At 45.0% G+C, this 15,459-nt stretch overlaps 1 protein-coding gene across 9 annotated transcripts in view; it reads right to left on the minus strand.

Annotated features, from left to right (window-relative positions):
• Positions 1–317: 317 nt before the first annotated feature.
• Positions 318–15,459, minus strand: part of epha7 (eph receptor A7) — a gene marked incomplete at its 3' end in the record, with an annotated part of 48,523 nt that continues 33,381 nt past the window's right edge. Inside the window, exons 4-15 of one of the 9 annotated variants that reach the window (XM_080833179.1) lie at positions 10,037–10,161; positions 8,978–9,146; positions 8,416–8,524; positions 7,397–7,452; positions 5,341–5,454; positions 4,699–4,884; positions 4,502–4,563; positions 4,143–4,352; positions 3,675–3,824; positions 1,758–1,951; positions 778–933; positions 318–432 (exon numbers count right to left, since the gene is read on the minus strand). In XM_080833179.1, coding sequence (XP_080689305.1) covers positions 318–432; positions 778–933; positions 1,758–1,951; positions 3,675–3,824; positions 4,143–4,352; positions 4,502–4,563; positions 4,699–4,884; positions 5,341–5,454; positions 7,397–7,452; positions 8,416–8,524; positions 8,978–9,146; positions 10,037–10,161 — 1,646 coding nt within the window. Of the gene's footprint in view, positions 433–777; positions 934–1,757; positions 1,952–3,674; positions 3,891–4,142; positions 4,353–4,501; positions 4,607–4,669; positions 4,885–5,340; positions 5,467–7,396; positions 7,453–8,379; positions 8,525–8,929; positions 9,147–10,036; positions 10,162–15,459 lie in introns of all 9 variants that reach the window. The other 8 variants (XM_080833178.1, XM_080833177.1, XM_080833174.1 and 5 more) reach the window with 8 other exon arrangements.

Raw genomic sequence — 15,459 nt, forward strand, 5'->3', positions numbered from 1 at the left:
ACCGTGTGTCTCTCCCTCTCTCCCTCCCTCCATCTGCGTGTCCTCTCCGCTGCACCACCTGCTCTTAGTGAGGGGGGGGGGGGGGGGGTCGCAAATCCTTTGCCAAAGTACAAAGGAATGATTTTTTCATTCCGAAGATCCGGAACAAGAGCGACGACGACGAAGACCACAAAAAAAAAAGCACAACGTTTTGTCTTTATTGATTATCCTCGGTGGTGCCTGAGTGAGCGCGGGCTCCGGGGGTCTCCGGGGGGTCTCCGGGGGGTGTCCTGATGCCCTCCCCCTGTCCGGGAGGCTGCGGAGGGAGGCCGCCCCCGTCACACCTGGACCCCGGTGCCGTGGAGGTGCAGCATCTGGGCTCTCATAGTCTGTATGCTGCTCATGATCTTCTTCTGATGGCCCACTAAAGTGATTCCCAAGCTCATCACATCCCTGGAGGAGAAGGAGGAGGAGGAGGAAACACAGTCATAAATCACAGAGCCAGTCCATGAAGCGAGCAGCAGCAGGATTTATATAGAGCCGATATTTCATTAATGAGCAGAGAAAAGGGTGAAGCTGGAAGTGAACTAAATGGCATGCATGTTCAAGAACTAAAGTGCTGGAGACTAAAAAAGCGAGCCCCATCCTCCATGTCAGAGCAGAGAGGGGAGAGAAATGGCCAGTGATGAAATTCCTCTTGACAGCTATCTGAAAGTTAACCACGCGTTTAATGGTGGCAGACTCTGCTGTGGGGGTATGGTTGGATTTAAAAGGGGCAGTTACAAAACATCCTCTTACTCAATCGTCATCCTTGCCACCGATTCCAGCGAGCTGTAGCCAGCAGCTGTGAAGTTGTCTTTGTATCTCTCCATCTTAATGGCTTCCAACCAGTCTCCCACCGAGCGAAAAGAGGTGAAGTCTGGTGTGCTCTGATCCAACAGGGGACTGATGGGTCTGTGCATGGATCAGAGAGAGATTGCTAATGTCACACAAGCAAAAAAAAACGTCAAATCAGCACAGCTAAACAGGAACCAAAATACAACGATTAGAAGGAGACGCCCAGGAGAGCTACAGCACAAATTATGACAGGAAGCTACTGAATTTTATTAAGTACGAACATTGACAACTAATTCAATTTGAAGGTGTAATGTCTTTTCTTGTTCCCTGAAAGCGTCTAGTTAAATAAATAAAGGCACCATAACATTCTGACAAAGGCAGTAAGCTTTCCGTTTTAAAATCCATCCTTCTGCTATGTCCTTAATCTCACATGAGGGAGAAATGTTTCGACTGTAAATAGATTTCATCTGAAAGATGTCACAGTGGGGCCCAGGGTTCCCACAGAACTTAAAAGTCTCAGGGACTCATTACAGGGATTGATTTAAAAGCCCTGCTATTGACCAGAAAGCCATGGAAGCAGCTTTGCCATTATTGATTCTCTGGCATTTATCTCTCATCTTTAAACCTCAGGAGATAAATCAGCCGCTGGATGCTTTGGATTGTTCTCTAATGAAGTTACATACAAATAACTGGAACACACACAGACACACACACACACACACACACACACACACACACACACACACACACACACACACACACACACACACACACACACACTTGCTCACTCAGACACACACTTACTCAAAAGCATAAAACCCAGAGGCTTTGAGGACTACAGAGACCTATAGTCTGCACCCAATAACCACGGAGCCCTGTCCAATTTACATAAAGAATAAAGCTGTAATGAAGACACATTAGAAAGGAAGAATCATCCTTACCTCGTACATGTTCCCATTGGAGTCTTTAAAGTACTAGGATTGCGAATCATTTTATCAAGGATGCCAACTATTTGATCGAATTTGGGTCGATCTGCCCGGTCCTTCTGCCAGCAGTCAAGCATTAGCTGATGTAGGCCTGGTGGGCAATCCATGGGTGCGGGCAGGCGATAGCCCTCCTCAATTGCCTTTATAACCTTCAAGACCCAAAGCAAAGAGATAGTTAGGGCTCATTACTACCAAATTACCACCCATTTCAGCCGGATCCCTCCATTCTCAAAGCCATTACCTCCTTTAATCAAGCAGTTTGTAAACAGCCACCTCAGAGTATAACTCTTGGGTGTTTCCACCAATTACAAACTTCTGGGCAGAAAGTAGGTTAACCCGCTGTGATTGCTCTCAGTCAGCTTATTACGGTAAAATGACTGCGAGTTTCGAGGAGCTGGTCTACCAATATTCAGATGAGGGACTAATAGCGCTCCACTGTGTGGCTCTGTGTGCAGCAGGACTGAATGTGGCGGAGCAGCTGTCCACACCTGTCATGGCAGTGGAACTCCCTTCTAGTTAATTAAGCACAGGTTTCCGAAGTGTTCCCTAGATGATTTCACCACTCTGCCTCGGCACTCAAGAACCTGCGGTACGGTCTGTGTGTAGCAATTATCAGCCGGATGACTGATGAAATATGTTCAGTCATTGCAGAAATGCTAAGAAATTAAGTTCATAAGCTATATAAGTGCCTAAGCTTCTCGCAGTGTGTTTTGTTAAAACTCAGTGTGCATGGCCTTATAATACGCATAGACAACAATAGGAGGATATGAGGAATAAAGGGGTGTTTTTTTTTTTTTTCAAGTCCAGTCTAGAAGTCTAGAAATCCTTCGTAACCCAGAGGGTTGAAGTTTGTTTATTTTGCGCACATATTCATCTGCCATTGCTGTCATGTCTTTTCAAACAAGACTGAGCTATGGAGAGAGGAGTGTCAAAACAGTGAAACTGTTCGGGAAATGTAAATATTTCTCCTCTTTTGCATCCCCAGTGGAACTGTTTGCCAACATCCTGACAGTGAACAAAATTTTCTGACAGTGATGTCTGCCGAGTCCCTGAATGTCATATAATCCCACTTAAAGACTCCAGTCGTGCAGCTTATTAATATCGCATGGTTGTTGCTCGACCAACAGGTAGCAAAAAGGCTAAACGGATAAATTAGGCTTAGTCTCACAGATAAAGGGTGTTTCTACTTTGAGCCTCTCTGTAATTTTCCAAAAGAACGAGCCTAACTGGGCAGCATACACAAGGCAAGTGCTCTCAAACAGTGCTGGATTAAAATACTTTGACTCATAAATGCTGTCTGCACCAGGCAGGAATTTCAATTTGCTAGTGCTGTGATCAGCATGATGAGTGCCACTGCAAAGCTGATCTGTCCCAACTGAAGTCGAGACAAAACAATGTCCATCCATTCAGGGAGACAGGCCTGGGCTGGGCAGGGCAGGGCAGGGCTGGGCAGCAGCTCAACTAGATAACTCTGAAATGGCTGCACTGACCTAATGAGAAATTGTAATCACAGTATCTTTGCTCATTATAACAGGTTTAATAGTCTTTGTGAATCCCTGTTCAAATACAGAATGGAAAGCAGAGCCTTTGCTGTAATTGGTTGTGTTTTAACTGAATGTAAAATGTCTCCCAAAATAAAACCATTGCTCAGATTTTTCCCCGGGAAGGATAAAATGTTTCCAACAGAGCTCTGAATTTGATACTAATTTTCTGTCAGTTCATATTTCTTACACTTGCATTTACATTTACATTACTATTACATTTAGTCATTTAGCAGGTGCTTTTATCCAAAGCGACTTACAAGGATGTATACATTTAAGTAAAATCAATTTGTTTTCGTAGTTGTTTCGAAGGAGGCAGTTTTCCACTCACATCTTGATTGGACATGTCCCAGTAAGGCCTCTCCCCATAGGACATGACCTCCCACATCACAATGCCGTAACTCCACACATCGCTAGCTGATGTGAATTTACGGTACTGGATGGCTTCCGTGGCTGTCCACCGAACTGGTATTTTCCCACCCTGTTCAGTAAAATGCAGGTCAGTGGCAGGAGTAAAGATCAAATTCATAATATCCTGCATCTTCCCCTAAAACATCAATTAGAAAGAGTTAGAACTCAGCACACAGGGCATTAATAACAGTCCAGAAAAGAAGATTGACCAGACATGACATGCTCTGAATATTGAATGGAGTCAGGCAAGCATGCTGCTATGTGTTGATTCTCCTCCTCCTCCTCCTCCTCCTCTGCCATTTGCATGCATTGGCTTGAATATACTGAGACGGTGTGGGGGGGGGGGTTGGGGAAGGGAGTGCTGTGAACGCAGGCTTAATTGACTCACCGCTGTTGTGTAGACAGCTTCGGGATCGTCGTCTATCACTCTTGACAGGCCAAAGTCAGACACTTTACATACGAGATTGCTGTTGACAAGGATGTTGCGCGCTGCCAGATCTCGATGGACATAGCCCATATCGGAGAGGTATCTCATTCCAGCTGCGATGCCTCGGAGCATCCCCACTAACTGGATGACGGTGAACTGACCATCATGTTTCTGCACGAGCAAAGCAGACACATTGGAGATTAAGGATGAGGATGAGAGGCATTTTTTTCAATTAAGACACATGACAGTTTTCATCATTGTTACATTACAGTAAAACCAATGAGAATCTACTTATGTGACAACTACAAGCAGGACCTCACCCTAAGGAAGCCGTCTAACGAGCCATTTTCCATGTATTCAATCACAATCATGACTGGCTTTCCTGCAAAACAAAATGTAAATTCCATTATTTCACCAACGGATTCCTATATTGAACAGCAATAATGTCATTTGCATTTCTTTACGGATTGCCCTCATAAAATGCAAATAAATGTAAAGGATTGTTGTTGTTGCTCACCTCTGGTCACCACGCCCTCCAAATGAACCACATTGGGATGGTCAAATTGGCCCATGATGCTAGCCTCGCACAGGAAGTCCCGCCTCTGCTTCTCAGTGTAGCCCACCTTCAGGGTTTTAATGGCTACTGGCGAATCCCGTTTCCCTGGCAACTTAATGCGGCCGCTACACACCTCTCCAAACTCCCCTATCCGAGGCAAAAGACCACAAAAGGTGACTTCTGGGCATGTGAATACCTCAGCTAAATTTAAATAGAGTGGTTATGACTGTGGCTGGAGAAATAATAAGGCATGCTAAAAAAATCTTATCCATAAACACACAGAACACGCCTGCAAGACAGAGCCTTATACATTCCCACACGCACACTGATTTATACTGCGGCCACACTTCTAAAGCCAATGTGACAGCTATTTATCAGCGCCGTGCATCTCTGTTTGCACACACGTTCTAGGAGCACTGGAGCTCATACTGATGACAATGAACATTTGTCCTGCACGCACACACATTATCAATACATGGGGGGGAAGGGGGTGGAGGCAGTGTTCTTATTGGAAGTGTAAATATTTGGCTGTCAGTGTGATGTATGAGCATGGCGAGTGGACACACACGAAGCGAGAGCTCCAAGAGACAGCAAAAAACTCACCTGCTCCAATCACGCGCTCAATCTTAATGCAGGATGCGTCCAACTCCTTGGCAAACTGATGAACGGCCCTGTTTGGGTCCTCGTAGGTTTCAGGGTCAATGTATGTTTTGGTGCCTGGAAATTTAACTGTAGAAAGGTAAGAGGATTACTGCTACGATTTAATATGTACGTGGCTCAGAGGGGGCCTGACAGATGCACAATGGCAGAGGGCAGGCGCTCAGAAGGAATTACTCAACAATGTGGTGCGGGAGAAGACCTGTGTCTAAAGGTCTTTCACACACAGGCCCCGAAGACCATTCATTTCCCCCCCAGAATATCAAGACACAAGATATTCTTACAAACTAAAGCCTTGCTGAGCATTCAGATTATTACCATGGCTCTACATGATACCAGATTACACATTATCACTTGTTCTGAGACGTATATCTGGAATTACTTATCATGCTCAATTCTTGTATACAAATATTACTTAATATTCTTGTTTTTTATACTTTATCTTTCATCTCTGTAATGGTAAATGTTCAAAGCTACACGCAATAAACTACAGAGAGAAAAATACTCTCATTTCTATGTCTCCTTGAAAAAATGAAATAAATAAAAATGTCCTGAAGTCCAGAAAAGTATTCTTTCAAGGAAGTAATATAAAAAGCAGACACTGGGGATTAGATCACCTGTCAAAGTTAATACTCCAATCCATTTGATCAGAGCTAAGCAGTGAAAAACTACATCCCATTAACCAAGAACAGAAAGAAGAAAAAAAAAACATCTAAAAACTGCTTAAATGAACTGAAGACTGGCCTGTAATTAGATTACTGATCAGCTCGGAGCACAGAGCTGGGGAAGCCGACAGACTAATATCCTCTGGGCCCTTGAAAAGTATGTTGGCCGATTCAGAAACATAAACACGGCCTCATTGTGCTCCAGCAAGGCGTGATGGCAGCTGATATAATTGCTTCGTCCATCCCAGCTGTCACTGAATCTGATAGGAGACATCTTATCACAGCCCCCCCCCCCCCCCCCCCCATCTTTTGTGGCAGACAAATTGGGTCTACACGTCGAATTCATACACTATCCGGCACTGTTGGCTAGGCAGTGTTTCGTCATTTAATATCACTGAGCACCTCTATTTATGAGCTGCTGTGGTAGAGGCTTGTTTGTGTCTTAGGTTGGGCTGGGTTTTTTTTAACAGCAGGACCTGTGCAATCCCACACTCTATCTGTCAGGCGCTTAGCAGCTTTGGTTGGGTGTGAGCGCGGTTAACGGCCCTGGGTTTGGTAGCAGAGCGCTGTGTCACCCTGACCCTTTGTTTCCGAATCAGTAGTTGGCCTACAGCGCTGATCATTACAGCAGTGCTTGGGAGGCTGTCTGCAGCTGCATCTCCTGGGGCATCATTACGAGTGTGAGAAAGTGTGTGTGTATGTGTGTGGGTGTGTGTGTGTGTGTGTGTGAGTGTGAGTGTGTGTGTGTGAGAGTCTGTGTGTGTGTGTGTGCGTGTGAGTGTCTGTGTGTGTTTGAGTGTGTGTGTGTGTGTGTGTGTGTGTGTGTGTGTGTGTGTGTATATGTGGATATGTGTGTGTGTGTGTGTGTGTGTGTGTGTGTGTGTGTGTGTGTGCGTGTGTGTGTGTGTGTGTGTGTGTGTGTGTGTGTGTGTGTGTGTGTACAAGTGTCAGCATGTGTGAGCGAGGATCTGTACAAGTCAGAATATCCTGCTGTAACAGGAGAACTTGGAGAGCGTCTTTATCTCAACTGCTACATGACAAAACAAATCTTAAACATAAGCATGTCTACCTCATGGTATGAGGTTTCTGTGACCTTTCTACTGTTCTGGAAATGTTCACTCCTTCAGACATGCTTTACCTTTCATGTACTTAGGGATGTGGTTTGTCACTGCACCATAATTTGACATTTAAAATAACACCGAGATGTTGGACTGAGTTAAGAGCTTTGATGAGAAAGTCTAAACATATCAGAAGCAATTAGGTGTACATTACAATGGATCCTGCCTCTAAAGAGCTAAAGTGGATGGAGTAAGCCCACGAGAATCTGCATGACTCACATTGGAAGTAGAGCTCCTCGTCTCCTTCCTGGTCCGCTTTGCTGTAGCCACAATGCCTTCGAACAGAAAGAGGACATTAAAGAAATGAATTGGTGTAGCATGTAGCATGTAGCATATCAAAGGGTCATTTGTAGTTCAGGCCTTAACGACAGTAGTGAAATGCAATAAGCATGTTCAGAAACCGCCGCAGTACTGACAGCAGTGCTCTATTGTGTTTTGAGTAGCTTTTTAGAAAGAAAACAAGTCTGACTATGCACTGCTTTATCGACCTCCTAGTAAATGGACCAAACCCAGCATGGTAAGAAAGAGATGGAGCAGCACTCGGGAGTGTATTAATGTAATGACTGTGCCCCCAGCCATGAAATAATTTTACAAGGTTTGCACTTTGATAGTTCACGGAGGAAATTGATTGCGCCACAGTAGTGAGGCACAAGTGATGGCCATGCATCTGGGGTGATAAGATAAATACATCAAATAATAGCTCAAGTAAAGGAGGAGAAAAACAGCACACATATATACATCCACAAGTCCATCCTTCATGCTGGGCCTCCTGGAATGACATGACCAGGTAGTGATGAAATGAAATGTGGGACAATCTCCGGGAGAAAACAAAGAGGTAAGGGATGAAGACGGGGGAGATTGACAGGTATGAGAGACGACTGCTGACACATGGGCAGAGGGCCAGGTCCCGTGCTGGATCTGGCACTGGAGTACGTTATCACATTGCAGGGTCATTACACTGACCGCAAGAACGGAGAAACCATTCTTTTCGAGGCAGGTCTTCCCAGATAATGGCTCCATTACAAAACAAAAAAAAGAAAAGTCATGCAAAAATGGTGTTTTTATGCACAGTGAGAGGGCTGGAAAATAACACATGACGATCCATTATCACAGCATGCCACAGATGAGGGGTGTGTGTGAGACTCCATGGCAGTAGAGGCCGGTGACTGACAGAAAGACTAATTGACTGAGCGGAGACTCACAGCAGCGGAGAGTCAATGGGGCCCGCGATAGCGTACCTTCTCCCAATGATGAAGCCGAACACCATGAACACCAGGATGATGGTTCCCGCCACGGCCACCACAGCGATGATGATGACGGGGTTCTGCTCACTGGAGACAATGGTGGCTGAGAGGACGGAAGGACACAGAGAGACAAAAAAAAAAATGTCCAATTATTTGATGAGAAAAGGTATACTTGGCGCTTACTCAGTCATCCAGCAAGAACGTGTTAAAGTGGTAACCCCTTTCTCGTCCTTCTGGGGAGCCCGAATGGGCTGCTTCTATTTTTAGGAGCTCCGCCCGCACAGTTCTAGTGTTTCAGAAAGTGGGCTTAATAGTCCCTCATGGAGATGCCCATGCCCTTCATTTGAAACAATGACACATTCAGGTTGAATTGTTTTCCATTTAGAATCATTTCAGTGGCTAAAGACCAGTAACATTTGCATACTGCTGAGATTTCACATTATTTTTTATTTTTTTTACAGCCTAGTGTCGCACTGAACAAATTAGAATATACCAAACAAAACAATACAGGAGAAAAGTTTTTGTCGAAATGATTTTTGTGTGGTTGTGAGGGTACCTGCAGGCTCTTCTCTGGTGGTGACCTCTAGCCGGGGCCCAAAGGTGCCATAACCGGCGGCGGTGAACGCCCGAATCTGAAAGACGTACGCCGTGCTCGGCTTCAGGTTGTTTACTGTAGCCGATGTTGACTTTGATTTCACAGTGGAGTAGATGTGATCCTTCTGATCCTTTTCAAAGGAAAAGAGGAAAGGAATATGAAAATGGAGCACATGTATCTTTTCACAAAAAGAATTCTGGCAGAGTTTCACCTTAAGCATGAAAACGTTTCAGATCGATGGTATTTCAGCAGATTTGAAAAACAATATGATTCTCTCCTCTCTCGTATCTTAAGTAAAGAAATATAGCCATACTAAACTAAACGTTTGCTGCAAAAGGTAACCACCGTAAAAACACAGTGTATCTCATCTGTAAGACATTGGGTCCAGCAAACCCTTATGGAGCGCTAAAAGCGCTGTGGAGTGAAGTCATGCTTGTTTCCAATTTTACAGCTGGGCGGACAATGGCCACAGGACATGCCACAGTAGGGTGAATCCCTGGAGCCTGAGACCCTGAGCAGAGGGTGAGGCGGCAGGCCTTTTGATTTGAAGTGCAGACACCAGCAACCTCTCTCTGACTGGCCGCAGAGCCTCGCCTTCATCCTTAAATCTCCAAGCGTGCCAGCAGTCGGCTGTACAGTGGATGTCTAAGTGTACTTGACAAAAAACAGGTTGACTGTGAGACCTGATGTGAGTGTGGGCTGGCATAAGTGCGTGTGGGAGAGGGTGAAGGAGCAATGACTAATTCAAATCTTATGAGTGTCCCCTTGCGTGTTGCAATTACAGGATGAAGAACACGTTTTCCACCGCCAGTCTTACTCTCAAGAGAATTGACATGTAATGCGCAATGACAGTGAGACTCGATTAGATCCTGCGGGTCGGGGGGGGGGGGGGATCTAGAAAAAACACACTTGCTTTTGCACACAAACACTCACAACAAAACATGCACATACATGCCAAGCACTCCTTCCCACACCTACTCCGCCACGACTGTTATGGAGCCAGGAGGCGCAGCTACTCACCTTCTCGTAGTACTTGATCTCGTACTCGGTGATGACTCCGTTGGGCTGCTGGGGCTCCTGCCAGGAGAGCTGTATGCTGCGCTGCTGCACGCTCTGCCTCATGACCTCGCCGACCTGTGAAGGGGCTGTTGGAGCAACACAGAGGCGTCCGCGTGTCAATAGATAGCCAGCTGATCCAGCCCAACTGACAGTCAGAGTGAGACAGCTGACAGTCAGTTAGACCAATCAGCCCCATACCGCGCCAGCCGGGGCCTCTACCATAAACAGACCCCCCCCCCCCCCCACCCCCCCCCAACGTCGCACGCCGCCCCACCTCCCGTCGCACTCCAACCCTCCCCCCCGATCCGCTCCCGACAATCCGATGAATATTCACACGACTGCCTCTCAGGGTTTACGCCTTATAATGCAAATTTCAATTACAGTGCAAACAGCGGAAGATAGCATTATCCCAGCCAGTGTAAAACTGCAATGTGTGGGTTATGAATGACAATTAAGGCAAATTATTTCTGACGCCGGCAGTGAAGCAGGCAGCACTTATTCTCCCTGATGACAGACGCATTCAGGTAAAGCCTTTTAGAGAGATATGTACCTGTAACCCCACTGCACTCGTTTCCTGTATGACAATTATCTGTTTGCATTTTGAAGAGTTTGTTTCACCGCATACCCGTGCCGCGGTGTCTTGCAGACAGCCATTGTTATGCATGCCAAATAGTGCGCTTTGACAAGCTAATTGTTTGAAATCCACTCGTTTCATACCGTTTACAGTTATGAACACAGACACTATGTAAAATACTGGCAGAGGCTTTCAGAAAGAAAGAGGTCTGGAAGGCTAGCATGCTCTTTTCTCCACTTCTGAAATAATTACAGGCCACATTCTCTAGCTACATATTACAATCTCCGGTTTAACATTACAACGGAAAAGTCCAAGGAGAAAGGAGAGTTGGCCCTCTACACCATTACAAAGTGTACACCCTCCAAAGCTATCTGTTGAAATAGGGAGCAGTGCTCGCTGAGCTGGGAAAAAAAGAGTCCATTCTCTTGTGGGGTTTGGAGCTGCTGGCGGCTGAAAGCACTGGTGATGTCTTCATGTCATGCTTAATGACCCATAGGGAGCTGAGCTGTGCGGTCGTGACACCGACTGACCTCGGATTTGTTTTTAAGATGACCCTGCGCTAATGACTCTGGCTGGATTAAATCCTGATTAGTGGTTGTCCGTGGCCCTGACAGTAATGCCTACGACAGGAAACACCAGAGACCTCAACAGTCAGCCGTGTTTTGACATCTCACGCGTAATCCAACTAAAACAGTACGGTGCTGTATCCTAAGCAGTGCGCCTCGGAACAACCACTCCCTAATGCGCGCTCTCTCTCTCTCTCTCTCTCCTAACCTGTCTTTTCCTGTAGGGACAAGCTCCTCAATTGAAAAGCTGATTCTGATACAAGGTTCTCATTTGAACGTACATGCCAAAGACGCCTCAGCTTTGAGCGGTTTAGTTCTGGCACTTTCGCTACCTATCCAGATTCATTGTATGCACCAAGTGTCAATTACCCACAGAGGACTTGGGCAATGGGTGTGGGATCTGCAATTTAAAATGACAGTGGTACAGATGAAAACACTTCTCCTGGCAGTAATTGGGCATTTCTGCATGTTCCTGTCCGTCACCTGACAATACTGGCAGTTTATTTGAGGGCTTTTGGATGCCTGTCTGAAGGCCACGCACTTTGTGGTCACACTAGAGAGGCAGTATGTGGGAAAGGAGAGAGCTGGAGAAAACACAGAGATAGACGAAGAGAGAGAGAAAGAGATAGAGAGAACGGGCAGAGAATGAAAGAAAGAAAGAAAGATAGAAAGAAAGAAAGAAAGAAAGAAAGAAAGAAAGAAAGAAAGAAAGAAAAAGAGATAAGGGGGTATGACAGTCAAAGTTCAAAACTACAACAGACTTGCATGTCGCCTTGGTTGTATAAATGAAACATGTGTTTTCAAGGATTTGCTCACTCTTGGCCATGGGCTCATTCTCTTGGGCTTCCCCATCTGTACCAGGTACCAACAACTCATCCCCGGAATCAGGAACAATTTGCAAATACTTCAAATACTCTCAATGGGTCAAAGGGTCTAGTTCTCACTTCTCTCTGTCAACTTCATTTACTGCCTCCACTCTTACTTAGATCACCAAATCACAGACTTTTATTTGCAGTTAAACATTATGAGTAGACATACTCCACAGAGAATAAGAAGACAATAATTGGACCTGAAGGTGGATTGAAGCCCAAAATAAGTTCAAATTTAAAATTGGTGAGCAATAAGACCATGTTCATTATTGTTATGGACTCTACAGTCAAAGCCCATTCCTGCGACTTCCTGTCTCTCCCCTGTGGATCATTTAGTGACGACCCTAGACCAGCCACTAATGACATACTTAACATTGTGGAGGCCAGACCTAGCCTAGCGCTCAGACACTTTTAACATACCTGAGGGGCTTAGTGTACCAGAAAATTGTATAATTGTTATGTCTGTCTTAAAGTGACTGTTTGGGGAAGAAGCATTTGTGCAATCATTCCGCAATATTAAACAACCTATTAGTGACCCCAACACCTCTACTCTGTAAAGCTAATTCATTCAGAACCCTCTCTCTATCATGCCACTGCTTTAGAATGCATTATGAATACATTAAGCATGGGAATTTTAATATCCTCTCCTCTCCCTCTGCTAGTTAGTACTCTTTCTACAGAAAATGTAGCAGTGAAATGTCAGTTCATTATATTATCGCCATTTTTGGCTCTTCTGCATGGCCCGTGAAGTAGAGGATATAAGCTCATTTTTTAATTACCAAACTACTCGAGTCGAGCTTGGAATCTCAGTGCCCATTTCTTCCTTCCATCCATCTTGTGGAGACACAAGATTAGTCAGGAGCTTAACTGTATATTAAGTGGGATAGCTTCTCACTTGTGTTTAAATCACTCTTAAGAGGTAGATTACAAGGACTATTCTTTACTAAAGCCTGAATATGGTTTTAAAAACTGACAATGCCAAAAAAAGGACTGCAGTGACGGTTTGAAGGTTCCGTGCCATTAATAGCACTTTTGATGTATAGCACAGGAAACATGTCAGACGACCCAACATGCATAAGGGAGTTGTCTTAATTTCATCCAGTCGTTACCAGAATGTTTTGATATTTATGATCCACTTTGCCTGCACATTCAACTTTTAATAGCCTGTGGCCTCTGGGCAGACGTCTTTTCCAGATCTCCATGAAAACATCAGAATCGGGCGACGGACGGAGCGCTCTCGGGGCCCGGACGCTAACGAGGCATGACGTAATCTCCTCTGCTTCCATTTGACATTGTGACTCCGTACGGAGGGATAAAAAAAAGAGAAGAAGGGGGAAGAGAGGCGGGCGCTTCTCGAACGCTGGCAGCGCCCCCACAGAAGAGTGTGAAGAGCCGCCTGGCGCCAGCCCTCCTCATTGTTATCCTTCACTTCTTCACGCCGCTCCGACTAGAGAGCAGGCCGAGCGGGAAGCAGAACGGCTGGCGGAGGAGAGGGGATTTTCAATCATTCGGGCGGATGGCACACTGGGAGCGGCCATAAAAAACGGGAGCTGGTGGATAACTCACTTGGCTACGTATAGCCGGGTAGAGGACCAGTGAGTCAGAAAATAAAGTATAGATGATGATAGGGCCAGTCTTTGATGAATGTGAGGGGGACTGGCAGAATTGGTGTGACAAGGCTCAGACTCCTCGGGCTGGCTCCTTTCCTGTCGCTTGTGCTCAGGCAAACATTTTCCCCAAGCCACCAGCACTGAGAGCTTTGTCAGCTTCGGTTAAAGTCAGGGAAGGGACACGCTGGAATTGTCCAATGCTGACAAAATCTGTTTGGGATTTTAAGTAATGCTTTCATTTAGCAGAATGATGTTGGATTTCGCAGTAAAGTATCTTTTTAGAAAGTGAAACATATTCTGAGCTCATACCTGAGTCTCACTTATGGAAGTGCTTCAGGACTACTTGTACCATTAAGTGGGATTAAATCCACATTAAATATACATCAGTCTATCCATTTGCTGTTTGAAATTCACTCAGAAATCCTGGCTTATAAGGCAGAGCACAAGAAGCTAGAACACAGAACTTCTGAAAAAATGACTGACAAGACAGGACTTTTGACCCCTGTGCCTTCAAAAGACGGGTCAGCATGAAGGCCATACTTCAATCTAATTGAATAATAACCGTGATTTCAAGGAGAGTCTTGTGCTTGTACGAGAGCTGACACCTTTCAGTCTGATGTGCAGATGATTAATACACATCCAATCATTCCTCACTGACAACCCATCAATGCTATAACGCAGCAGTCTCACATCATTATCTTCATGTCAAAGTCCTTTTCGTTCTTTCATCTTTTTTTAATACATTTGTTTTCATTGGGGCCTCAGTATATCCTTACAAAAGTACCATATGTTTTCCCAGGAGCATTACACACAAAAAAACACGAAAAATTTCATTTTCAAATACAATTATAAAATAAAAACTTTAGAGAGAGGCATGTATAGTGCTGGACTGCATACTACAGCCCAATACAGCATTAGCATCAGCGCAGACATACCGCATATATGGGGCATCTGTGCATTAACCCTTCCATCCCCCCTACTGGACGGGTAAATACTGTAGCAAACAGATGGAAAAAATAGAGGCTGGTCAAAAACTATAAAATCCCTAAATCGGTGCTGCTAATTTCTCTCTCAGTTAAGGAAATTGCAATGGGGCTCGCAACCTGTTCATGGTACGTTAGCTGACATGAGCATTGCGCATGGCTGAACTTGCGCATGGCTGCGCGTGGACAGAGTTCCTTTTAACCTGTGATGTGGTCCCACGCTGTGAACTCAGTCATCAGCTCTGAATGCTCTTCCGTACTATAACAGAGGCAGTAATCACTGGTCATCTCTGTCACATAATTGTTTAACCAGCGGGGTCTCCACTTACAGGAAATCCCAATCCACTCCACTGCTTGGTGTCAGGGTCCAAATGAGGGATCTGGGCCGCGAGCCTATCATCATCTCTAATCCAAACACTCTCATGGACGCCCAGCTACTAAAAGTGCCCCATCTCAAAAAACTCTCTTTTCATGGGAAAGTATGCAAAGCATTGTCCATAATCATTGTAATTATCATTGGATAAAATCAATGCTAGCAAATCCATGTTTAACCCCACTAAACATCTAAATCTGAAAATAACCGACTTTCTGTTGTACCTTCAGGCAAAACTGCACGAACCATACAAATATACCAGCAAAACACCAATTCTGCTCAGATTTTGTTTCTGTTTGTCTGGTTTTAAACAATGTGTCTCTACAATAAAATCATGAGGTGAAGTAAAAGAGACAATAAAGTGTATGGCGTTTAATTTATACACGGCTATTCAAGCAAGGTTATTTTA

The sequence above is a fragment of the Sprattus sprattus genome (genome assembly GCF_963457725.1).
Source record: "Sprattus sprattus genome assembly, chromosome: 2".
NCBI classification, from domain to species: domain Eukaryota; kingdom Metazoa; phylum Chordata; class Actinopteri; order Clupeiformes; family Clupeidae; genus Sprattus; species Sprattus sprattus.